Source organism: Rhinatrema bivittatum, chromosome 5 (genome assembly GCF_901001135.1).
Source record: "Rhinatrema bivittatum chromosome 5, aRhiBiv1.1, whole genome shotgun sequence".
NCBI lineage: Eukaryota > Metazoa > Chordata > Amphibia > Gymnophiona > Rhinatrematidae > Rhinatrema > Rhinatrema bivittatum.
In genome coordinates, this window is record NC_042619.1 from 316,140,616 (window position 1) to 316,166,257 (window position 25,642).

Genomic DNA, 25,642 nt, shown 5'->3' on the forward strand with positions numbered 1-25,642 from the left:
GAAATCCCATTCAAACTCCACTCCTCTAACAGACCAACTAGAGATACTCTCAAAGGCACCCTGAAATTTCCCCCTACTAAAGCTTCACGCCTCTCGATGACCAAAGACAGAGCTTTTTCGATAGCTGGCCCAACTATCTGGAATAGCATCCCTTCAAGTCTGAGTGGAGCCTTGCCTGTTAACTTTTAGAAAAAAAGACTTAAAACCTGGCTCTTTCACCAAGCCTTCACCGACCCACCAGACAATCACTAGTTGTCCTTCACGCTTACCCGTTATGATGATTATACTCACGAATGGACTCTGACTCTCCCAGGTTAAAGCACCATTAAGCTTTAACCCGTACGCACTATGGCATCACTTCATATTTATTTCCTGCCTTATCTTCTTTCCAGCTTGTTGCAAGCTTCCAAGTTCTCTTCCCTGTTGATTGTAACTTTGACTCATTCCTACTTCTGTTTATCTTTCGTTTACTTGAATAGTTACCCCAGTTTTTTATTCTTGTTAATTGTAAACCGATCCGATATGGTTATTTACTATGAAGGTCGGTATATAAAACTGTTAAATAAATAAATAAAATAAATCACCTGATGGAGGTGATCGATTAAGATGCTCGGAGCTGAGGCGATTATCAGCCAATCGTCCAGATATGGAAATATGGTTATACCCCGTTGTCTGAGATGAGCCACCACCACCACCACACATTTGGTGAAAACCCTGGGTGCAGCCGATAGTCCAAAAGGAAGAACCTTGTACTGGTAGTGTTGATGCTTGTAGCGGAAGCACAGATATCGCCAAGAGGATGGATGGATTGGAATGTGTATAAGCATTCTTTAGATTGATGGAACACATCCAGTCGTTGGGTTGAATCAGAGGTAGGATCGATTTCAACGATACCATCTTGAATTTCTCTTTGGTTAGGAATTTGTTCAATTCTCGCAGGTCTAGTATGGGACGAAGGCCACCCGACTTTTTGGGTATGAGGAAGTATGGAGAATAAAACCCCACCTATTGGGTTTTCGGGGAAATCCGTCGAATGGCCTGTTTGCGAAGCAAAGCAATTTCCTACCCCAGTTGCGGTTGGAAGCTTTGAATCTTTAGAGTGGAAAGGTGAGGTAGCATGGGTTTTGTGGTAAATTGGAGTTGGTACCTGTGTCGTACTCTCTCTAAAACCATTGATCGGATGTTATTCTTTCCCAGGCAAGAATGGATTCTGCCAGGTGGTGCTTGGTGTTGTGGTGGTGGCTGGGTTACTAAAAAGATGGTGTTGATTTTACTGCAGCAGCCGATTGTTGTGCCTGCTGTCTTTGGTTACATCTCTGCCCCTACGTTGCTTCAGGGTAGGCTGTTGCGGCGTAGAACGCTGGTAAGATGGATACAGCTGTGTACGAAAGGACTGATAAGACCTGTAAGGTCTACGGGCATATGACTGTCGACGAGTGGATCAGACATGACGTGTGGTCGAGTAGTGAGGTTGTGATGTTAGGGATTGAACTGCTAGAGCTTCCTCTTTCAATTTCCCCACTGTGTCCTGAAAACGCTCTCCGAATAGGTTGTCTCCCGTACACAGGAGGTTCGCCAGTTTCTCATGCAAATCTTCCCGTATCGTACTGCAACGTAACCATGCCATTCTACGGGCTGCAATTGGCTGTTGCAGATGTATTCGAAACATCTTCCAGGGCCTCATATAATCGACCACAGAAGGTGTCGAGAACAGTCTTCCATATCGTGAAGAGGCGGTGGTATCTGATCTGCCGTCAAGGAAAGCATACCTTTTGTGGCTTGTATGCACTCAAATAGGTATTGTACCATGTAGAATTGATAGTGCATAATGCGGGCATTCAAGATTGAGTTGTGGTACATCTTCCTGCCAAACTCGTCTAAATATCCGTTATCCTTACCTGGTGGATATGAGGTATGCGACTGTTTTCTTGAATCTCTGCATCGCAGACTCTACCACAATTGAAGCATGCGGTAATTATGGCATAGAGTAAGGTGATGTTTTCTGCATACGAAATTTCATATCTGTTTTCCTTGAGACTGCTGACAGAGAGTAAGGTGTTTCCCACGATTTCTTTAAGACTGTATGTAGGAGTTCTTGCGGTGGAAGAGATGTTGGTTCTCCTGGAGTATAGAAAAATTTTAGGAGACCAAAGATTTCTGATCTAGGGTCTGTCTCCTTTTGGACCTCTAGGTGTAATATGGTACCCAATTTTTCTAAAAATTTGGGGTACGCAAGGACCTCTGGAGGGGAATATGGTTCCTGCGGTTGTTCCTGTGGGTCTGATGGGAACCCGGTAGATGATGATGGGGAGGTTTGTGGAGATGGGGAATTGATATGTGTATCTTGGTTTCGAATTGGTGAAATTGGTCGTTTTGTTATTGGGGATGCCGGAGGCTCCGACTGTTCCCTAGAAGTATGAGTATTATGTTCTGGGGAACACAGAGAGATCGTTAGACATCTTAAAGGATGATTGAAGAGTTTCATAAAATCCTGCTAATGATTGGGATAACTGAAAAAATGCCTCTTTTGTTTGAGGAGGCATTGTTGAACGACCAGATTGTTTTGGTAACTCACATGGTTTAGGTTGCACCGGAGGAATTTGAGGGGAAGCACTTGGCACCTCATACTTCTGCCCCATCTTGTCCTCTGCGGTCCTAACAGAGTTATCTGAGGATGTAGCTGCAGCGGAGAAAGTGATTTGTATGATGTCTTTACGGGGTAAGGTGCCAGCACTTTGTGTGTAGGATGACCTAGAAGTAGAAGGGCTCACTTCCCATGTATCCCTGGTCTTCCCAGGTTTTCGATGTGAGTGACGCGACCGCTTATGGTGATAGCATCCTGTGTGAATTCCACTTCCTGACGGCGATTGTCTTATACATTTTGATTTCACCTCTGTAGAATTGGAATCTGAAGAGTTGGGATGCAGTACCTTTGGAGACTGATGTCTTTGTTTTAACCCATGTGGTATTGCATGATATGGGTGTTTGGACTGTAGAAGTTCACTGTGCTTTGATTTCCTCGTTGTCGTGTGCTCCAATGCCTTCGGCGCCATGTGCGCCAATGTTTTCTGTAGATTGTGCGCATGTGTCGACTTGTGTGCACAAGTCTTCGGCGCCGTGCGCACCGATGTCTGTTTGGGCGCAGAAGGTTTATGTGCTGACGGTGATTTAGGCACAGAAGGTACTTTGGGCACATAAGTTCTAGGCGCCGAAGTTCTAGGCGCCTTTGTTTCCTGTGCCAATCACTGAGGCTCTGTCGGTCCTCTCTGATCCGGTGGCCTATGCTGTCTCAGCAATTCCTTACCTCCAAGCCTGGAGGACTGAGGATCCCACGAAGATGCTCATTTTTGTATTGGAGCAGTTGTTGAGGGGCCAGGTGAAGAATGGGCCTCCGATGACTCCAAAAAACTGAAGTTCCCGAATTCTATAAGCCCGCTGTTTTTGGGCTCTTGGGGACATTCGGGCACACAATTCACAATTTTTTAAGTTGTGTTCTGGCCCCAGGCATCGGTAACATCGGTCATGGCCATCCATGACAGACATTACCTTGCCACAGGTACAGGGTTTAAACCCCGACTTTTTTGATATTTCTTTAGAAAAACAATAAATGCTGAGGAGAAGTCAGCACTGCGTGCAATCCCGCTCGTGGAAAAAACAGACTGAGGAGAATCTGTTACTTTCCTGCGTGGGAACACATGCACAGCCGCAGAGAGCTAAAATCTAATCTCTGCTTGGTAAAGCTCCGCCTCCCGGACCTGATTGACAGATCCCATGACAGCATGGCTAATTCAGCCCTGCTATCGACGGGAAAAACATTTATATATGTTACTGTTCAGTGATATGTTCCTTACAGGTAACATTACTGGGACAGTGGAGAATGCCTGCATGGTTAGTTTCCGATAAAGACTCTACCTACTAGATTTTCTGGGTGTGATATATAATCAGTTGAACAGTGAGGGGTAATTAAGCCAAGCACTACTAGAGTCCAGTTACACATAAAATTCTAGGACAGCTCACCTGGTTCCAGCACTGCTCCTGATCTCCTGCTTTGGCTAAATCTAATTTAATCTAACTTTTTTTTTTTATTGTGTATATTCCCAATATTGTTTTATCTCTATTTAGTCCCTCCCACTCCTAGAGTGTTTCCTTGTTAAATATCTCTTCTAAAGGCTTAGGATAAATGACTAATATAGGCCTGAAGTATTACTCTCTCAACTAGTTTATTAGTCACTATTAACAAAATGTCCTTTATTCAGTGCAACAGTTGTGGTGCTTATATCTCAAGGCCTATCATTTGGAGAATTAAGGGTTGTCTCATTTGCCTTCAGCTGTCTGTCATGAATAAAGGAGCTAATGCACCTGAAAGAGATGTTATACAAGATTCAAATAACCTCCCCTTCCTTACAGCAACCAGAATATTTCTCCCAACTCTGAGGATTCAGAAACCCAGGTGTAAATGATTTACAATGGTAGAACAAGACTTGTGACTCAGACACGCAGTCTCCCCAACTTTAAAGCACCCTGAATATCCACCCCTACTCCCTCAGAGAAGTCTGACATCCAGGATTCAGAATACCAGGAATAATTGGATTACAGTGGGTTCTGGTAGAATAAGGCCTATGATGAAGAGACACCCGCTCTCCCTGCCCTTAGATTACACATTTTCTGCATTGGAGAATGAAGAAGTCCAAGTAACAGAATATGAAATGAGGTCTGAAAGGGAAGTAGTTACCCAATGCACCCAGAAACTCTTCAACATGATCAAATGTCAAAAGAAAGCTGCTTCTGCTGGCAGATTCAATCAGAGAAACCAATTTGGGAACTAATTTTGATGGGGACACAACAGTTAAATGCCTTCCAGGATCCTCCACTAACAGAAATGCAAACTAGGTGGTGAACGCACTTATAAAAGAAAGTAAGAACTATGATTTTGATGCTATCATCCATCTGGGGATAAACAACCTTGCTAGAAACTGTGTCCATAAAGTACAGAAAGATTTCCAAAATCTAGGGGAAAAGATTAGACAAGTATTACCTGTTTATGGAAAGGGAAAGGAAAGATTATGCCATATAGAGAATTTCAATACCTGGCTCAGAACCTGATGTAAAGAATGTAGATTTGGATACATTAAAAGCTGGGGCCATCCACGGAGCAATAGATTATATGGTAAGGATGGCCTACATTTATCAATAGCAAGAGAGAGGATGCTAAGTGAAAAATTCAGATCATACATTATCAGGCATTTAAAACTAGGGAGCAGGGTGGCAGAAGTTGGCCAGTGAATTTGGCATGTCACCCCCAAGCAAAACAGGAAAAGGGAAGAGGAAATAACACAATCAATCAGCTCAAAAAAGCAGAAAAAGTGAATGTGAAGAGCAGCTGGAAAGCTATAACTACAAAAGCTCTTAGTCTGGGCAACAAAGTCACAGACCTGTAGGTCCTAATGGCGGAGGCAGACTTGAACATTGTTGCTGTTACTGAGACATGGTTCACGGCCATCCCCGGGTATAACTTGCTAAGAAAGGGCAGAGGACAGAAAGGGGAGCAGGAGTAGCTCTTTATGTCAAAAACAATATACAAGCAATTTTAGTCTGCTGGATGTGGATTGGATACCTTCTGTGGAATCTGCGAAAAAAGTAGAGAGATAATGGATGCCCTTCAAGGGGCTCCGCTCAAACAAATGGTAATGGAACCCACGAGAGAGGGTGCGATACTCGATCTGGTCCTCACTAATGGTGGTAACGTCTCTAATGCTCGAATAGGGGGCTCACCTGAACACCAGTGATCATCAGACAATGTGGTTTGATTTTGCGAATAGGGCAGAGAAGTCACACGAAGACCCGAGTTTTGAATTTCAAAAATACAGACTGTGTCAAAATGGGGATGTACCTGGAGGAAACCTGGGAGAAAATGGGTGAGGTGGAACAGTGGACCAGGTTAAAAGGAGCTATTGCAAAGGCAACAAATCTATGTTAGAAAATTAAACAAGAAGAAAAGGAAAAAAAAAAACTGATCTGCTTCTCTAAGGAGGTGGCTGAAAAAATAAAAGCAAAAGAATAGCATTCAGGAAATATAATGCCCCCCCCCCCAAAAAAAAAAAAGAAAAAACACAGTAAAGAATATTGGTCAAAACTGAGGGAGACAAAAAGAAATAAGGAAAGCAAAAGGTCAAGCTGAAGAAAGGATGGCCAAAGAAGTAAAGCGAGGAGACAAAACATTTTTCAGATATATTTGTGAAAGAACGGAGGTCAGAAGTGGTATAGTGAAATTGAAAGGTCACAAGGAGCAATGTGTAGAGAGTGACAAAAATGGCAGAAATATTAAACAAATACTTCAGTTCAGTAGATGAAACTCCATTTCCAGAAGAGAATATATGGGAGGAGCTAGGCAAACAAAGTGGACAAGGCCATGGGGCTGGATGAGGTACACCCCAGGATACTGAGGGGGCTCAGAGATGTGCTGGCGGCTCCGCTGTGTGACCTGTTCAATAGATCCCTTGAAACAGGAGTGGTGCCGCGGGACTGGAGAAGAGCGGAGGTGGTCCCGCTTCACAAGTGGTAGCAGACCGGTTAACCTCACCTCAGTGGTGGGAAAAGTAATGGAAACTCTGCTGAAGGAAAGAATAATGAACTATCTACAATCTGGGGTTGCTAGACCAGAGGCAGCATGGATTCACCAGGGGACAGTCCTGTCAGACAAATCCAATTGATTCTTTTGATTGGGTGACTAAAGGATTGGATAGAGGAAGAGTGCTCTGTGATCTAATTGCATTTCAGCAAAGCTTTTGATATGGTCCCACACAGGAGTAAAATGCAGGAATAAAATGAGAAGCTTGGGAGGGAATGCCAAGGTGGTGGCATGGATTACAAACTGGTTGACTGATAGGAGACAGAGTAAATAAAACATACTCTGAAAAGAAAACAGTGATAAGTGAAGTGCCACAGGGTTCATTTTTGGGACTGTTCTGCTCAATATCTTTTTGTGAGCAATATTGCAGAAGAGACAGAAGGTAAAGTTTATCTATTTGCAGATGATACTATCTGCAATAGAATGAACATGTTTGAAGGAGCAGAGAGAATGAAAAGGGATTTAAGAAAGCTGGAAGACTGGTCGAAGATTTGGCAGCTCAGATTCAATGCAAAAAAGTGCAGAGTCATGCATCTGGGGTGCGGTAATCCAGAAGAGCTATATGAGATGAGGGGTGAAAAACTGATGTGCATGGAACAAGAGAGGGATTTTGGGGCGATAGTCTCTCGAGATCTGAAGATGGTGAAGCAATGTGACAAGGCAATAGCTAAAGCCAGAAGAATGCTGGGCTGCATAGAAAAAAGAAAAAAAAAATGAATGTCCCTTTAAAAAAAAAAAAAAAAAAAAAAAAGGGAGGTAATAACACCCTTGTACAGATCCTTGGTGAGGCTTCACTTTGAGTACTGTGCAATTCTGGAGTCCATATCTCAAAAGGGACAAAGAAAGGATGGAAGCAGTCCAGAGAAGAGGGACCAAAATGGTGTGGGACCTGCATGAGAAGACCTATGAGGAGAGGCTGAACGATCTGAATATGTACACACTGGAAGAGAGGAGATGCAGGGGAGATATGATACAGACCTTCAGATACATAAAAGGTTTTAAATGATGCACATTCGACAAACCTTTTCATTGGAAACAAATCAGTAGAACTAGAGGTCACGAAATGAAACTCCAGGGAGGACGACTCAGAACCAACGCCAGGAAATATTTCTTCACAGACAGGGTGGTGGATGCCTGGAATGTACTTCTGGAGGAGGAGGTGAAGACGAAAACTGTGAAAAAATTCAAAAGGGGCATGGGATAAACACTGTGGATCCCTAAAGGCTAGAAGATGGAAATGAAGAAAAGAATGCATGGGGATAACTTGTTGATGCAGCGATTTTTACCTCTTAACCAATAAAAGTCTTCTTACTCTTGATGCAACTCCAATATTGTTCTCTGCTTCAACAGCAAGGCATATCAGGGAATTGGATTCAAACAGCAACCAAAGAGGGCCCTGACTTTTAAGGTATGGGAAACTGATAAGCATGGGGGTAGCAGATACTCCCACTAGCTTGCTGGGTAGACTGGATGGACCATTTGGTCCTTTTCTGCCACCATTTCTATGTTCTATATAAGGAATTCCCTAATTTTTTGTTAAAGAAGTGGGAGATATTTGAGGAAACCAATAACCAGCATAAGAATGACACTGTTTTGTTTTGGAAAATAGCCAAAGTTGTAATGAGGGGAGGGGGAAATTATTAGTCATCTAGTAAAGAAAAATAAAAAAAAGTTGGATTCTGAAATCCTGGATCTCCACAAAAAATTAAGGAAGGTGAAACGATATATTTTCTGGGAACTCTAGGGAGTACCAAGAAAAAATTTTTTCAAATTGAAAATTCCTTAATGACAAGCTCCATTGTAGAGCATCGGCTTCACTGTTCTCCTTAAAACCAACTTTTTATTTTTGGTAACAAAACTGGACTTTTTTTTGGCAAATCTAAAGGAGAGCTCTGTTTTATTTCTGCCTTACAGCAGTTTTCTGGTAAATTGGTTAACTAAGCAAAATTTGTGAAATTTTTAAACAATTTTATCAGAAATTATATACTGCTGATGTGGAAAAAGGCAGACAATTTTTGGCACAAACATCGTTGCCGCGACTTAGCCTGCAACTGCTAGAGTACCTCGATCGTCCTTTCCAATGTACTGAAATTGCGGTTATTTCAGAACTTAAAAATTAAGTCTTCTGGACCAGATGGTCTTACAGCTCATTTTTATAGAACACTTAAACCAGCTGTAATGGATACTCTTAAAATGGTTTTTACCCAAATTATTGTATATTTTACAAATGGCACATATGGTTAAAGAAAATAGATAATATAAAAATAAATAGAATTTGTTCTCGATTTTTATGGAAAGAGAAAAAACCCAGGCTATCTTTATAAAAAATGTTCATATCAAGAATATGGGGAGGGGGGGGGGGGGGGGAAATTTTCCAAATTTCAAGTTTTATAGTATAGCTTGTCTTATGTGGCTGGTGGGAGATTGGCTTTGGAAGCCGAATTATTCAGATATTCATAAGGAAAAAAAACTTTGTTCCCATGTACATACCCAGATCAGTCCAGACTCCTGGGTTTTGCCTCCCTGCCAGCAGATGGAGACAGAGAAAGTTTTACTGACCCTACCATATAACCTGGTGTGCCATCTGCAGTCTGGACTTAGTTTAAAAAAAAAAAAAAAGTTGGCAATTCCTCCCAGGAGGTTGGCAGGCCCTCTTGATCTTGAGGTGGACGAGCAAGGGGTTGGAGATGTAGTCACTGGGGTTGAAAGCAGGTGGATCCAGCTCCCTCTGCCCCAGGAGAATCAAAGGGGGGGGGGGGGGATGTGACAGAGTGGCAGCGCAAGTCAGGAGGACTTGTGCAGGCGCTGCAGGAAGCCCCAGACCTATTTCCCCGACAGTGTGGGAACAGCGGCCATCTTGGACATATTCGCAGAGATATTGATCATGTTTGTTATTATACTATTTTGGCTTTGATACAAGTCAATACTGACTGTAGGTGGAACACTAGGTTATATGCTAGTGTCAGTAAAACTTTGTCTCCATCTGCTGAAAGGGAGGCAAAACCCAGGAGACTGGACTGATCTGTGGTACTACAGGAATGAAAGTTAGCAGGTAAGAACCAAATTTTCCTTTTTTTGCCCTAGATTCTCATTATGTTCTACATGCCAGAAATAAGGACTTACCAGTTATGGTTAGAAGGTCCCTGCTGGTTACCACAATGAGAAGAACTTCAAAATTTGTTAGGAGCCTAATGTCACTATCATAGGATGCCTCCTATTAGTTATCTTTGATGGGGAATCCAGAATTCTTAGTGGAGAGCTCTAGCAAAGTATTTAGAGTTGGCTTTGAATAGGGGTGGAATATTTCAAAATTGCATTGGATTTAGGAACGTCTAAACCATACTCACTTCATTATCAAAGCATCTAGGGATGAAAAAAAAAGTTGGATTTTTTTTTTTTTTTTTTTTTTTAGCAGATATGCATATCGTAGACTACATAAAGGTTAAATTTAGTTTGACCCCTGAAAACTATACGTCTGGGGCTTTTCAGAGATTTATATAAGATGGAAAAGCAGTCGTTTTCAATGTTATACAAATACTTACACCCTGTTACTGATTATAAGTATATAAAAATATTGGCAGACACATGGAGCAAAGATTTGACCAGTTTGTGATGTTGCTTTCTTAAAGAGTTGCTTACTCGCAGTCACTTCCAAAGGATATCTAACTGCAGTTCAAATTTGGATGAGCCTGCATAGTACTTTGAAAATTATTCCTGGCTGAAATGTTGGACTGATTCTAGGAAGGGAAGGGTGGGTAGGAGGATGGTGGGATGGTGCTGTGGGGTTGTTAATATGTTCATGATACATTGTTTAAAATGTTTAAATTGTTTAAACAAAACAAAAAAAAAAAAGAATCAAATCACACCCATCAAATTCCATGTGCCTTATCACATCATCATTTACGTACGCCGAACATGTGGAGCTCCTCAGTGGACGTTTACTCTAAGCTTCCGATTGAATACTTAATCACCCCTGGAAACTAAAGGACACTCAAACCTTAATGGTTTGAAAACATGGCAACAACTTGGACTTATAAAGCTCAAAAAGGAATTCTGCACCCTGCCCCTTTACAGCATTGATATTTGTTCAGTAATCTAAAGTTTCTCCCTATGACCAGCTCTGACAGATTTGCCACATTAATACAGTGGCAGAAATTCTCCACCTGCATTTTTCAAGCAGAACTTCTTATAACAGGCTAGGCAATGCCAAAACTGGAGTGCCACACCCAGGTCTGGTTTTCAGGGCATCCACAATAAATAAGCATGAGGTATTTGCATATACAGGCTATGCAAGCAAATATATCTTCCTGCTCATACCCCAGATCAGTAGATTTATGCATCCCTACCAGCAGATGATGGCAGAGAACAAACCTTTGAGGTACTACTACATAACCGAGAGAGCCATCTGCAGTCCCTTAGTATTTCTCTGTCTCCAGCAGATGGTAGAGGTGCAAACCTGAAGTCTGGAAGTGTTTGAAAGAGATAAGATAAGGATTTGGCTCCCCAAGGTATTAGGTTGCTTCATGGGCCATCCCTCAGGTGGAGGAGGTCAAGCAGGGGCTTGGTAATCCCTATCAGGTCTCGGCCCTTTTTTTCAGGGGGGAGGTAGATAGCCAGTGGTCCTGGTTCTCTCTCCCCCTCAGAGGCCTGACTACTCAGCCTCCTATCTCCAGAAGCAGGGAAGTAGCTCTGGCCCTTAATTGCTTGTGGCCTGTCTTTTTTTTTAAACTAAATTAGAGGTGAAGCAGGGAGATTGGCAGTAGCAGCAGCAGATCAGTGCAGGGCTGAGGAGCAGGTTAGTATTTGTTTTCCTGTCGAGATGCAGCCAAGAAGGAGTGGGCCAAATTGCCTGCCTTCATTGGGGCAGGTGAGTGCTGAATTTCAGCACCGGGACAATGGAGAGTGTGATCACGGCAGCTGAGTGTATTTTTAGGCCTGACCGTGTGTGCAAGTTCTACCACCCCGACATACCAGCTCCTGCACAGCGCAGCAAACTTTTGCCGCAGCTGCGGTCTGAGGCAAACTTGCCTTGATGCAGCCTCGTTTTGTTGCAAATGTGGGGGGTGGGGGGAGGAGTCAAAGGAGCCGGCAGCCATTTTGGCTGCACATGCAGGCTGCCATTTCTGAGCCCCAGGATTCCCTTCCCACACTCTTTCCTGTGGGAAAAGACCCCGTTTGTGGCAGGGGACAGGGTGGGGCTCGTGAGGGAGCCAATCAGGACTCTGCCTCCTCAGACCAGGCAGTCTTTTCCACAGGTTTTGCGCTTCTCCTTCATAAGGTTTATTTAGCCAGGAAGAAGTTAGGGGCAAAGAGGGCCTTGCCTAGGAAGTCCCAGACGGCCAAAAACACTAGAGGGCCTTTGGAGTCAGGAGGGATCCCACGGGTGCTGGGATTCAGGCGAACCTTGGAGGAGGGAGATTCGTCAGATAGCCTGGATGATCCTGAGCAACTTTCAAGAGGTCCGGTGGTACCAGACAAGGACCCTATTAGTGCCCTGGGAGATCCAAGGCAGAACATGGATTGGGATCCATTAGATGTTTTGGGGGCCCCATGCAGTATCTGGATGCTCAGGACCCAGCTGCGGTTCCGGTCGTGGAAGAAGATGACCCGTGAGTGGTCTGGCTGTTCTGGAGAGAGGAACTGGGTCAATTGATTCCCCAGGTTCTGGAAGAGCATGGCATTAAAGCCATCCAGGAAGAATCTGACAAGGAAAGGGTGAACCCGCTCCTGGAGGGATTGCAGGGATCCCCTACCACTTTCCCGTTACCGAAGCAGGTGAAGAAATTGGTGGATCGGGAGTGGGAATCACCCAAGGTGGGCCTGAAGATCACGAGAGCTATGGGGAAATTATATCCCTTGCTGGAACAGACTTTATAGTCATGGAGAATTCCCAAGGTGGATGCAACAGTGTTAGCGGTTACTAAGAAGACAAACATCCCAGTGATGGGAGCAGTGGCTCTCAAGGATCTCCAAGATAGGAAGCTGGAGATCCTGCTCAAGCAGCATTTCGAATTCTCAGCTTAGACACTTCGTGCAGCAGTGTGCAGAAGTCTGATGCAGAGAGCCAGTTTGTCCTGGGTGCAGAAGGCGCATGACAAGTGTTCAGGAACGACATCTGAAGCAGCACAAATGGCCCATTTTGAGGCGGGTGTGGCCTATGCTCTGTATGACATGGTCTGGACTTCTGCCAGGAGTATGGTCTCTGTGGTGGTGGTGTGAAAACTTTTGTGGCTGCAAAATTGGTCAGCGAACGTGTGGTCTAAGGCCCAGCTGTCGAACCTCCCCCTTCAGGGGGAAGCTGCACTTCGGGGAGGACTTGGAGCAGTTCGTGAAGCAGTTGACAGAGTCAAAAGGCAAAAAGTTACCAGAAGACAGGAAGGATCTTAGAAGTCCTTTCCACCTCGAGTACATTTTCGAGAGGCTAGGAGATTGAGCGGGCAGAGCCCCTGCACCACAGAAACAGAGTTCGGGCAGACAGCAGCCCTTTCAGAATCGGCACAGATCCCAGAGGAATGGTGGGTCCCAAGGGGGGAGTGGAAGCAAGGTTGGACAATGAAGGTGTGGTGTTCCACTTCTCTCTGGAAGCTATCGGAGAGAGACTTTCTTTTTTGACGAGGAGTGGACAAGAATAACATTGGATTGGTGGGTCCTAGAGTTAATAAGAGATGGTTAAGCCTTAGAATTTTCTTGACCGCTCAGGGACGCCATTGTAGTCTCCCACAACAAGCAGGAGGCAGTGCGGGACACGCTTCAGCACTTTCAACTTCTTCGCGCCATTGTTCCAGTGCCCCCTCAGGAGAGGGGACAGGGCAGGTATTCCATGTACTTCATGGTGCCAAAGAAGGAAGGGATCTTTCGGCCCATTCTCAATCTGCAGAAGGTAAACGCTGCCCTCTGAGTGCCGCTGAGCACAGTGATAACGGCAGTGCACAAAAGGGAGTTTCTAGCATCCTTGGACTTGTCGGAGGCCTATCTTCATATCCCCATTCGACCCAAACATCAGTGGTTTCTGAGGTTCATGGTTCTGGGTGAAAATTTCCAGTTTCGAGCTCTTCCCTTTGGACTGGTGTTGGTGCCACACACATTCACAAAAGTGATGGTGGTAGGGGCAGCGGTACTAAGGAAGGAGGGTGTCCTGGTCCACCTGTACCTGGACAATTGGCTGATACGAGTAAAGTTGGAGGTAGAATGTGTTTGCTCAGTCCAACAGGTACTCCAGCTTTTGGGGGCATTGGGCTGGGTGACGAACCTCACAGAGTCATCTGAAGCAGACTCAATCCTTGAAGTATCTGGGCACTCGCTTCAATACCCGGCTGGGGAAGGTGTTCCTGACTTCAAAGAGAGTCCTCAAGCTGCAGTCAGGTGCTTCGGTTGCTAAACCTGTCGGTGCCCAAGGTCTGGGATTACCCACAGGTCCTTAGGTCTATGGCTTCCACGCTGGATTTAGTGCCATGGGCTTTTGGTCACATGCATCCTTTACAGGGAATCCACTGTCAGAGGAATTCCAGCTTCCTTTACCACTGCCAGAGGATGCCAGGTCCAGTCCTTCGTGGTGGCTGTCACGGCGCAATCTGGAGAAGGGAAAGGATCTGAAAATACCAGACTGGGTACTGGTAACCACGGATGCCAGACTCACTGGATGGGAGGCAATTTGTTAAGGGAAATCAGCCCAGGGTCAGTGGTCATTAGAGAAGGTGGCTTGGTCAATCAACTGGAATCCAGGGCAAGTCGGTGCAAGTATTTTCGGACAACACATCGACGGTAGCATACATCAAGCGTCTAGTGGCCCTGGAGCTGCAGGAGCTGTTCATGTGGGCAGAGAAACATCTGGAGAGACTAGCTACTTCTCATGAGGCCAGAGTGGACAACGTGCAGGTGGACTTCCTGAGCAGACGTCCGGATCCAGGGAGTGGGAGTTGTCAGCAGAACAACTTTGCTTCACCCTTGCTGCAAGCAAAGTGGGGCAATCCAGTGATAGACATCATGGCGTCTCCAGGAAATGTGAAAATGGATCACTTTTTCAGTCACAGTCGAGAAGTTGGATTGGCGGGCATAGATGCTCTCGTGCAACTGTGGCAGACACACCTCTTGCTGTACGTGTTTCCTCTATGGCCGCTCGTAAGACAGGCGCTGCGGCGCAATGAGATTCATCCGGGCAGAGTGATTCTGGTGGCACTCGAGTGGCCTCATTGGCCGTGGTTTGCGGATCTTCTGCATCTGGCAGTAGATGGGCCCATTTGCTTGGCTCATCTCTCAGGGTTACTGCGACAGGGACCAATATTTTCAGAACAAGTGGCCATCTGTTCAACTAGGTCAATTTCTGTCTAGCGGCTTGGCTTTTGAGAGGCAGAAGCTCTGTTGAAGGTATGCTCGGAGCTGGTGATTACAATTTGGCTTCAGGCTAGGAAACCTTCCACTTCAGTGGCTTGTGACCAGATGTGGAGAGTTTTCGAATCCTGGAGTTCGCTGAATAGAATACAGCCCTTAAAGAGGTGGGCATTCTGCAGATCTTGGCCTTCCTGCAAAGCAGGTTGTCTAAGAGGTTATCGTATAATTCCCTTCGGGTTCACGTAGCAGGTTTGGGTTCCACTATGTGGAAGAATTCAGGGCAGACAGCTGGCAACTCATCCGGATGTGGCTCATTTCCTGAAAGGGGCGAATTATGTGTGTCCTCCGGTGCGGAAGATCTGTCAGGCGTGGAATTTGACTTTGGTTTTTTGGGTGCTGTGTGCCCCCCCCCCCCCCGCCCCCTTTGAGCCAATGCGAAGAGAGTCGTTGAAGGATTTAACCCTAAAGACTGCCACCAGGAAAACAATCTGTTCAACTAGGTCAATTTCTGAGCTGCAAGCGTTGTCGTGTAGGGACCCTTTCCTCCGTTTTTCGGACGATGGGGTTTCTTTATGCATGGTTCCTTCTTTTTTTGCTGAAGGTAGTGTCCTCCTTTCACCTTAATCAGATGGTCGAGTTTCCGGATTTTCCAAATTTGACAGCCAATTCCTCGATGCCTCGGGAACTTCACTTATTGGATGTGCATCGTATCCTTTTGCGATATCTCAAGGTGACTAATCCTTTTCAGAGATCGGATCATCTGTTTGTACCGTTCAGTGAAGCAAAGAAGGGAAATAAGGCTTCCAAGGGCACTATTGCTCGCTGGTTAAAAAAGAGACTATAGCTTCAACTTACATCTGCAAGGGCCGGCCAGTGCCAGAGGGGTTGCAAGCGCATTCCAGTAGGGCGTAGGCGCCCTCGTGGGTGGAGCGTCAACTGCTTTCTCCACAAGAGATCTGTCATGTGGAGACGTGGTCTTCTCATCACACTTTTACAAAACATTATCGCTTAGATGTGTGGGCTCCAGAGGAAGCAATGCTCGGGAAGAGTCTATTGCGCGCGGGTCCTTCAGGTTCCTGCCCAGACGAGGGGTTTTAGGTACATCCCACTCATCTGGACTGATCTGGGGTATGAATAGGAAAGGAAAACTGGTTCTTACCCGCTAATTTTTGTTCCTGAAGTTCCACGGATCAGTCCAGAGACCCGTTTCTCTTCTATCCTCACTTCTGGATATGGCTAAGCTGATTGAGCTGGTATTTCATATGATCAGAGTAATGAAAACTATACATAGTTTGGTATATGTTTTTGTTAAATCAAGGGGGCCTAGTTTGCAGGAGGTTCCAACTTTAAGTCTTTGTTCGTCCAAGGTTTATTGGTTTGGTTTTTTTTTTTTTGTTTTTTGTTGTTTTTTTTTTTTTTTTTTTTTTTTTTTTTTTTTTAAAGTTGGACAACTTTGCTTGGGTACAGGTCAATACCAAGGGACTGCAGGTGGCACTCTGTTATGTAGCAGTGCCTCAAAGTTTTATTCTCTGTCTCCATCTGCTAATAGGGATGTATAAACCCACTCGACTGGACTAATCCAGGAGCAGAATTGCCTACCCCTGCCCTATAACTATTACAATTACTTTTCCTCCTTTTCTATTAGCTGTTGTATAGAAGTGAATGACACATTGGTTTTGCCAATATTTCAGATTTGTGCTTAAAGCATGTTTACACGAAAACTCAAGTATTAAAATGCTTTGATATTTCCACAACCCCATTTAACCACTATAAAAATTTCATTTTTCAAGAGCAACCAATACATGAGGCAAGAAAAACCACAAAATCTGTGTGAGGAAACAGTTTTAAATGACTAATTCAATATTTAAAATGTTTTAAATTTAATTGTTAAGCCTCGGCACAAAGGGCTTTGCTTCAGCAAAAGTTAAAAATAAAAAGGAAATGTAATGACCAGTGTAAACCATTTACAATAGTAAAACACTGGGACTATGTGTAGCAGAAAAGGTGAAATTGGACAGACTGGACAACTTGGGCTTTTCCAAAACATAATACTACATATGTAGCTGAAAAGTAGTTAAAAGCAAAGGTTTAAATCCATCCAATTGACTAAGCCTAAAAAAAAAAAAAACCAAAAAAACCCCAACATGTACATGTTAGAGAGGAAAATAAGAGTATATTAATGGATGGGTCACATGTTAAGGGGTCACTCCATCAGGAACAAAAAAAAAAAGGGGGGGTCCCCAAGGAATGCATTCAAAGTCCTCTTTATTTAAAAAAATAAAAAATAAAAGTTAGTTTACCAGTCTGCTTTCCCCCCAAGGTGGCACAATGACCACAGTATAAGTGCCATTGATTTTCCAGAGAAGCAGATGACAACCCAATAATTTACCAAGCAATCCTGTAACCCACACATATCAAACCATGGTCTGTAACCAGACTTTCTGCTGGATCATCTTCCTGAAAGGGAAAAGGAGCCCTGTAATACTTGCACAACACTTTAAATTATCCAAGATAATTCCCTTGTTCAAAATCAGATAAAAAATAAATAGTTTCTTACATGCGAGCCACAGCTTTTCTTGCCAATTTTCTTTGTAATGTGCGGTTTTCATCCGTGTTACGAAGAACATGATCTTCTGCTGCCCATCTATCCCAGCTAGGGAAAGAAAGAGAAAAGTGGGAAGCACACAATACAGTGGCACATCTAAAGCATAAGAGAGTGCATGATACAGCAGCCTGAAAAAAATCCAACCACGTGCTGAAAAAGATGCAGTGAGTGGGCCGAGAATTTTATTTAAAAGCTTTTCTAGACCGCCTATACAAGCTTTCCGCGGATCTAAGCAATTTACAAAAGAACGTACTTATTTAAAATACAAAACTCAGAAAAGAAGAACACTAAAAATGACATTACATTATAAATGAGAGACAAAAAGTTAAGATTTAGGTTCTGGGAAGGCAAGAAAAAAAGTTGCGTTTTGATGACATTTCTGAATTTATTTTTGATGAAAGTTGTTGAATGTAGTTGGGTAAGGAGTTCCAAAGAGTGGGCCCTGGTCAGATTCAGTCTAGAAGTTTTGATGGTGGGGACGTCTAAGTAATTTTTGTCCATTGAGCATTTTGTCCATTGAGCATAGGTAACGTGAACAGAGCCATACTGAGTATAAACTATGTATGAGGGTATGAATAGTGGTCAATATTTTATACTGAACGTGCTGGTGGATAGGCAGCCAGTATGTGGCGTATGTTGAAAATCAGTCTGGCAACACAGTTTTGTATTATTTGGAGGGGATGAAGAGTGGAGGCAGGGAGACCTAAATAAAGAGAATTGCAATAATCTAGATTGGTAAGTATCAAGGCTTGGAGAACATATCGGAAGTCGTGTGGATCTGTCTTAGGAAATCTTGGTCTCCTGAGGAGAATTAAAAAGTTAATAGTACCCTCTGCTCAAAACTATTGCCCAACAAAATATAGTTCTTTATTTGCATGGCAAAATTTTACCCATGTGTTAGTAAAGGAATATTTAGAAATGGAAGGAGAAAATACAATATATAATTGTCTGGGCATACTCCAGCTGCCCCAAGGATGCTATGCTATACCAAATTGAAACAGCCCCAGCCACAGGGCAAAGATGTCCCACAAATATTCAGGAGACTGGATTTGTTGTTAAATTACTTATCTTTCCAAAGCTGCACTCAAGGCAAAATTACAAATTTACAAACAGAGGGCTTACAATCTAATTTTGACCTGTTTATCTGTGACCTGCTAGCAGCCATGAATAAGACTGGGTGTGTTTTGGACCCTTGTTCAGCTAAACTTGAATAAGGCTGTGGGAATGATGTTAAGGGAGGTAGTGGCTTTAAATTGTCAATCATTGGACTTGATAGTTTTATACCATCTGTTTTGAAACAAAAAACAGTTGTCCGTTTTCTTTTAAAGGATCCAGCAGGTCTAGCAAATCCTACCAGTTACCACCCCATCTCAAATAATCCTTTTGTGAGCAAGCTTACTGAGGTCTATTTTTTTAAATGAGTTTGAGATTCTGGACCAATTCCAGTTGGATTTTCACCAAGAACAGAACACAGAGACCTTGCTGATCTCCATGCTGGATTCCCCCCAAGATGTCATGTTGATGAATGTAAGCCAGTACTGGTCCTTTTTCTGGATATTTCATCAGCTTTTTGATATTTTGAACAAGGCTTTGTTAATGAACAGATTACATGCTTTGAGTATGGACTCTCAGTCTCAAATGATTCCAGTCAGTCATTTTTGTCCCATCGTTGGCAATCAGCTGTTTTGGGTAATCAATGCTCTACTTGGAAGATTGTGAAAACAGGAATCTACAAGGTTTTTGTTTAATATCTTTTTACATCCTTGGGGGAAAATGCTGGATTCCTTAGGTTTGCAATATCAGATTTATGCAGATTTTATCTCATGCCAGCATGATTATCAATCATCTGCAGTTTCTAAATGTTGTGCATAATGGAGAAATTAATTATCTGATAATTTCATTTTCCATAGTGTAGACAGATGGACTCAGGACCAATGGGTATAGTGTACTCCTGATAGCAGTTGGGAGACTTGAATCAGATTTCAATCTAACGTCAGTCTACATATAGTCGTGCAGGAAACTTAGCTCTTCAGTATTCTCCTCAAAAAACAAATTTTGGATATATGTGTGTTTTAATAACTTGACTAACTTGGACTGGGTAAACTGATTTCCAATTGGAGACCGCCACTGCACTCAATGAAAAAATGCAGACACCCGGCAACTATGGATGTCCTGAACTAAGGGTAATACCTGGCTTACCCGTGCTTGATTTGCTCTCGGGGATTGTCCCCGGAGGTTTCTGGATTTTTGGAGCAGCCGTGGGCAGGATGCTGAGTCCATCTGTCTACACTAAGGAAAACGAAATTATCAGGTAAGTAATTTCTCCATTTCCTAGCGCGTATCAGATGGACTCAGGACCAATGGGATGTACAAAAGCTACTCCTGAACCCGTGGTCCACATCATTTGCCCTTGCAAATGATGTGTCCTCCTGGGCCTGAATATCCAGGTGGTAGAACCTCGAGAAGGTGTGAAAGGAGGACCACATCGCCGCCCGACAGATCTCGGCGGGTGACAGCATCTTGGTTTCTGTCTAGGACACTGCCTGGGCCCTTGAGGAATGGGCCTTGACTTGTAGAGGCGGATGCTTCCCCTGCCCCTACGTAGGCCACCTTGATTACTTCCTTTGATCCAGCGGGCTATGGTTGCCCATGAGGCCACTTCCCCTTGTTTCTTCCCGCTGTGAAGGACGAATAGGTGGTCCGTCTTTCGTACGGATTCCGATCTTTCCAGATTTCGGACTAGGAGTCTGCCGACGTTAAGATGGCAAACAAAACATGAGTCTTCAGAGTCCTTATGTTCGTCTGGAGATAGCAGCGAGACGGTTTGGTTTAGTTGGAAATGAGAAACCACCTTCGGGAGGAAGGAGGGAACAGTGCAAAGCTGTATGGATCCCGGTGTGAATCTGAGGAACGGTTCCCGACAGGATAGTGCTTGAAGCTCGGAGATTCGATGAGCTGAACATATTGCCACTAGGAATGCAATCTTCAAGGTCAGGAGCCATAGTGACAGACTGCGTGTAGGTCTGAAGGAAGTTCCCGCTAGGAAGGCTAGTACTAGATGAGATTCCATAGGGGCACCGGCCACTTTAGTGGTGGTCGGATTTGCTTGACCCTTCTCAGGAAGCGGGAAACGTCAGGATGTGATGATAGACTGATGCCGTCCACTTTGGCTCTGAAGCAGGCCAGCATGGCCACCTGAACCTTGAGGGAGTTGAGAGACAACCCCTTCTTCAAGCAGTCCTGCAGAAATTCCAGGATCATGGGGATTTTGATTGTTCGCGGAAGGATGTCGCGGTCCACACGCAGGCTTCGAATATTCTCCATATTCGTATGAAAGTTAGAGACATGGAGAAATTGCGTGCTCGGAGCAAGGTGTCAATCACTGCCTTAAAATATCCGCTCTTCTTCAGGCGAGTCCTCTCAATGGCCAGACTAAGAGAGAATCGAGCTGGGTCTTGCCTGAGAAGGTCCCTGTGTGGAGGTAGGCACAGAGGGTTCCCCGCAAGAAGTCTTCACATGCCTGTGTACCATGGCCTTCTTGGCCAGTCTGGGGCCACTAGAAGTACTAGCCCTCTATGGTGTTCTAAGAACATAAGAAAAAGCCATACTGGGTCAGACCAAGGGTCCATCAAGCCCAGCATCCTGTTTCCAACAGTGGCCAATCCAGGCCATAAGAACCTGGCAAGTACCCAAAAACTAAGTCTATTCCATGTTACCATTGCTAATGGCAGTGGATGATCCCGCCCAGTAGTGGCCATGGGGGAAAGGCATACAGCAGGTCTTCCTGTGGCCAGGTCTGGACGAGCGCATCGATTCTCTGGGATTGCGGTTCTCGTCTGCGGCTGAAGAACTTGGGTGTTGGACCGGGTTGCCAGAAGATCCATGGCTGGGGCTCCCCAGCGGTTTACTATCAACTGGAAGGCTGTGATCGACAGCGTCCATTCCCCTGGGCCTAGACTCTCTCTGCTGAGGTAGTCCAGTGACATTGTCTTTTCCTGCGATGTGGGCGGCTGAGATCCCTTGCAGGTTTGCTTCCACCCCCGCCATTAGGGTGTCTATTTCCAGGGACACCTGTTGGCTTCTGGTTCCTCCCTGGCGATTGATGTAGGCAACTGTTGTGGCGTTGTCCGACATGACTGACAGATTCGCCCCGGAATCTGACTGAACTGTAGGCAGGCTAGTCTGACTGCTCAGGCTTTCAGTCAGTTTATGTTCCATCCCGACTCTTCCTTGTCCCATTGCCCCTGGGCAGTCACTTCCTGGCAGTCGGCACCCCACCCTCGAATCTGTGGTGAGCAAGATCCAGGTCGGTGGGGATAGTCTTACTCCCTTGCTCAGATGGTCTTCCTGTAGCCACCATTGGAGCTGGGTCCAAACCTCTGCCAGTAGCCGGAGGCAAATGGATTTGCTCTGGGACATTGGGTTCCATCGTGACAGTAGGGAACGTTGTAGTGGGCGCATGTGGGCCCTTGCCCATGGTACTACTTCTAGGGTTGATGTCATGAGACCGAGAACTTGGAGGTAGTCCCGTACCTTGGGGCGCACATAGTCCAACAGTTTCCTTCTCCTTGTAGGGAGAAGAACAACCCTGTCTTGTTTGGTGTCGAACCGGACTCCCAGATACTCTAGCGACTGGGAGGGCTGCAGGCAGCTCTCAGCTGTGTTGACGACCCACCCGAGATTCTGCAATAGATTCTTGACTCTGGTGGTCACCTGGTGACTTTCCTCTGGAGATTTTGCCCTGATCAGCCAATTGTCCAGATACGGATGTACGAGGATTCCTTCTTTCCTCAGCGTCACCGCCACTACCACCATGATTTTGGTGAACAACCGAAAAGCAGTAGCTAGTCCGAAGGGAAGTGCCCGGAACTAGTAATGATGGTCCAGTATCGCAAGCGCTGATGGGCCTGGTGGACCGGGATGTGGAGATAGGCTTCAGATAGATCCAGTGAAGTCAGGAATTCTCCCGGTTGTACCGCCCCTAATGACTGAGCATAGGGTTTCCATACGGAAGTGTAGTACCCTCAGGTAGTGATTGTCGGTCTTGAGGTCCAGGATCAGCTGCAACATTCCCTCCTTCTTGGGGACGATAAAATAGATGGAATAGTGACCAGTATTTTGTTGGTGCATGGGCACAGAGGTTATCGCCTTTAGGCCGAGTAGTTTTGTTAGTGTGATTTCGACTGCCGTCCTCTTGGAAAGGGCATGGCATGGTGATCCACAGCATCCCTCCAGACAGAATTTGTGAGAAGTCCAGATAGTATCCCTCTTGAATGATGGTTAGGACCCACTTGTCTGACATTATCTCGACCCATTTTTGGTAGAAAAGGGTACATCTGCCCCCTATGGCTTCTTCCTGTGGATGGGTCTGTTGATTCTTATCGTGGGGTGCGGTCGGTGCCTGTACCTGAGCCAGCTCCCCTCTTGTTGTGTCTGTTACGAAAGGACTGGGCCCTGCCTGCAGGGAGAGGTGTTTGGTATGTGTTTTTGTACAGTCTAAAAACACTGGGCTCCTCTGCCCTTCGGGGAGAGGAGCGCTAGGTTCTTTTGTTCCTGTCCTCTGGTAACTGGGGTACTGGGGATTCGCCCCATTGGCTAACTTCTCCAGTTCGCTTCCAAACAGGAGGGATTCTTTAAAAGGCATTCTCGTGAGCTTCATCTTGGAGGTCACGTCGGCTGACCAATTTCGGAGCCATAGTTGCCTTCTGGCTGCCATTATGGATGAGACGCCCCTGGCTGAGGTGCACACCAGATCAGACGTCGCATCTGTGAGAAAAGATATTTCCAGTTCTGTTTCGGTGGAAGTGGTTGCGTCCCTGGAAAGGAGCAAGCAGGCACGTGTCACAACGGCGCAGCAGGAAGCGATCTGCAGGGTCATTGCTGCGACATCAAATGACTGAGGATGGATTCCTGACGTCTGCCCTGGGCATCCTTGAATGCAGCTCCTCCTTCGACTGGGATGGTAGTGTGCTTAGAGATAGCACAGACCATGTGCCCACTTTTGGGAACCCTAGGAGTTTTTTGGCCGTGGGTTCCAGGGGGTGTAGGGCTTCTAGAGCCCATCCTCCTTTGAAGCTGGCCTCCAGGGCATTCCATTCCAGGTCAATCAGTTGTTGTACGGCCTGCAGCATTGGAAAATAGCATGAGGCCTGATGGAGACAGACCAGAACTGGGTTCATCTTTGGCTCCGCCGTGGTACTTGTGCCAGGAATGGCCAGCATCTTCAGGCTCAGAGACACGAGATCTGGTAACTCGTCTTTGGAGAAGAATCACATCATGGTTCGGTATGGTTCCATCCCTGGAGGGATTTCCCCTTCCTCCAGGGAGTCAGGCTCTTCCCCTGAGGTGTCTGTGTCCCCTAGGGAGAGGCTTTTGCGTGGCTGAGGCACTTCTCGGGGGGGGGGGGGGGGTGAGAGGGGCTTGGAAGGTCTTGCCATCTTGCTATTCTGGTGGAGACTGTGGCTGTGTCACAGGCGGTACCGATTGCGCCTGGACAAGGTTTGCAGCCCTTTGAAGAATTCCACCCAGGGAAAAAGGTCCCTGGGTCCATATTGAATCCAGTGGAGTTTCCCCGAGGAGCCCATCTGAGGGGCCGGGTCGGAGATACAGAGGTCCGGGGAGCCAGATTCCTCTACTGGCTGGAAGGGGCCTTGCTTCGGTTCCCCCCCCGCCCCGAGTCTCTTCACACTGCAGGCATAGGGTAGAGGCCACTTCAGATTGCACAGCTCTCAGGTGGCAGGCTGGGCAGAGGGCTTGTCCCTTGGCCGGCAGGGCCATGATTTATGCGCGTGGAGTGGCTCAAAACTCATCTGTGCGCGTTGGCGCGCGCGCCGGGAGACTTAGTTGTGTGCAGGCCGCTATTTGTGCACTTAGTGGGGTTGCACGCACCACTGTGCGCACAGGCCTATCTGTGCACCCGGCACAGATGCGCACAAGTCGTTTGTGCACCCGGCTCGCCGCTCTGCGCACAGCTCAGTTGAGCAGGCAATGCGGCGATCAAAGGGGGGGGGGGGGGCGCAGACAACCACCCCGGAGGGACTCCACATGTGAGGGCCCTTGCACCGGTTCGGGGTCTAGCCCAGACAGGGCTGCTCAACCCGATTTAACAGACGCCGGAAGGATGATCTGTGCAGCTAACCGAGCCTCTGAGCCCAGAGACTTAAAGAAAGTTTTCCACCTTACCTTGTCTCGGCGCTTCCCAGTCTCGTGCCGGGCGGGAGTGGCAAAATACCTTCACCGCTGCGCTCGGTATCGCAGCCGCTGCCTCTCAGGGGTTAAGTCCACGCTGGGAACCGGCTACCGGACCGAGGCTTACCTCTGAGGGATCACGAAAATCACCTCAGGAATTCTCGACTGGGGGAGGGACCCTTAGGTATCTCCGCAGGAGAAGCGGGGCTAGTCTTGAAGAGGTAAGATTTTCTCTTTGGTTTGGATTTTCTAACACTCTGCGAGTGTGTGAGGTGTCCCTAACTGCTTAGGAGACTGAGAAATACTGAAGAGCTAAGCTTCCTGCACAGGTATATGTAGGCTGACATCAGATTGAAATCTGACTCCGTCTCCCAACTATCAGGCTTACAGTATACCCATTGGTCCTGAGTCCATTTGCTACACACTAGGAAACTGGTTGTCTTAAGCTGTGGAAAAAACAAAAGAAAACTTTAGGTTTCTCAATCTATGCTGTAAATTCCTGTGTCACTGAATTTTGAGTTCTTATGTTCTACATATGACATCAAAGGCTTGTAATTTGGGAGTGCATTTTGACAAGCACCTTACTACGAAGTCCCAGTTTTCAGAAGAGTTGCTTGTTCACCATTTAAAACCATTAAAAAAAAACAAAAAAAAACCCACACAGGATTTTAAGTCTGTAGGTCAGATGTTCATTTTATCAAGTATTGATTACCTCAACATTGTCTACCGTGGATTTCTGGCAAAGATAATGAGGGTTCTGCATCTAACTTAGAACGCAGTAGCATGGCTGGTTACACTGGTGGGATCTTATTCCCCTAAGCTGTTCAAACTCCACTGGCTCCCTATATGTTGGAGAGTTAAATTTAAAACTGATTTTTCAAGGCTATGCAGGG

At 45.7% G+C, this 25,642-nt stretch overlaps 1 protein-coding gene across 2 annotated transcripts in view; it reads right to left on the reverse strand.

The window, feature by feature from the left end:
• Positions 1-25,642, reverse strand: part of MSL3 (MSL complex subunit 3) — a 122,703-nt gene that overhangs the window by 81,980 nt on the left and 15,081 nt on the right. Inside the window, exon 3 of one of the 2 annotated variants that reach the window (XM_029604347.1) lies at positions 17,514-17,609. In XM_029604347.1, coding sequence (XP_029460207.1) covers positions 17,514-17,609 — 96 coding nt within the window. Of the gene's footprint in view, positions 1-7,650; positions 7,707-17,513; positions 17,610-25,642 lie in introns of those variants that run through there. The other variant, XM_029604348.1, reaches the window with a different exon arrangement.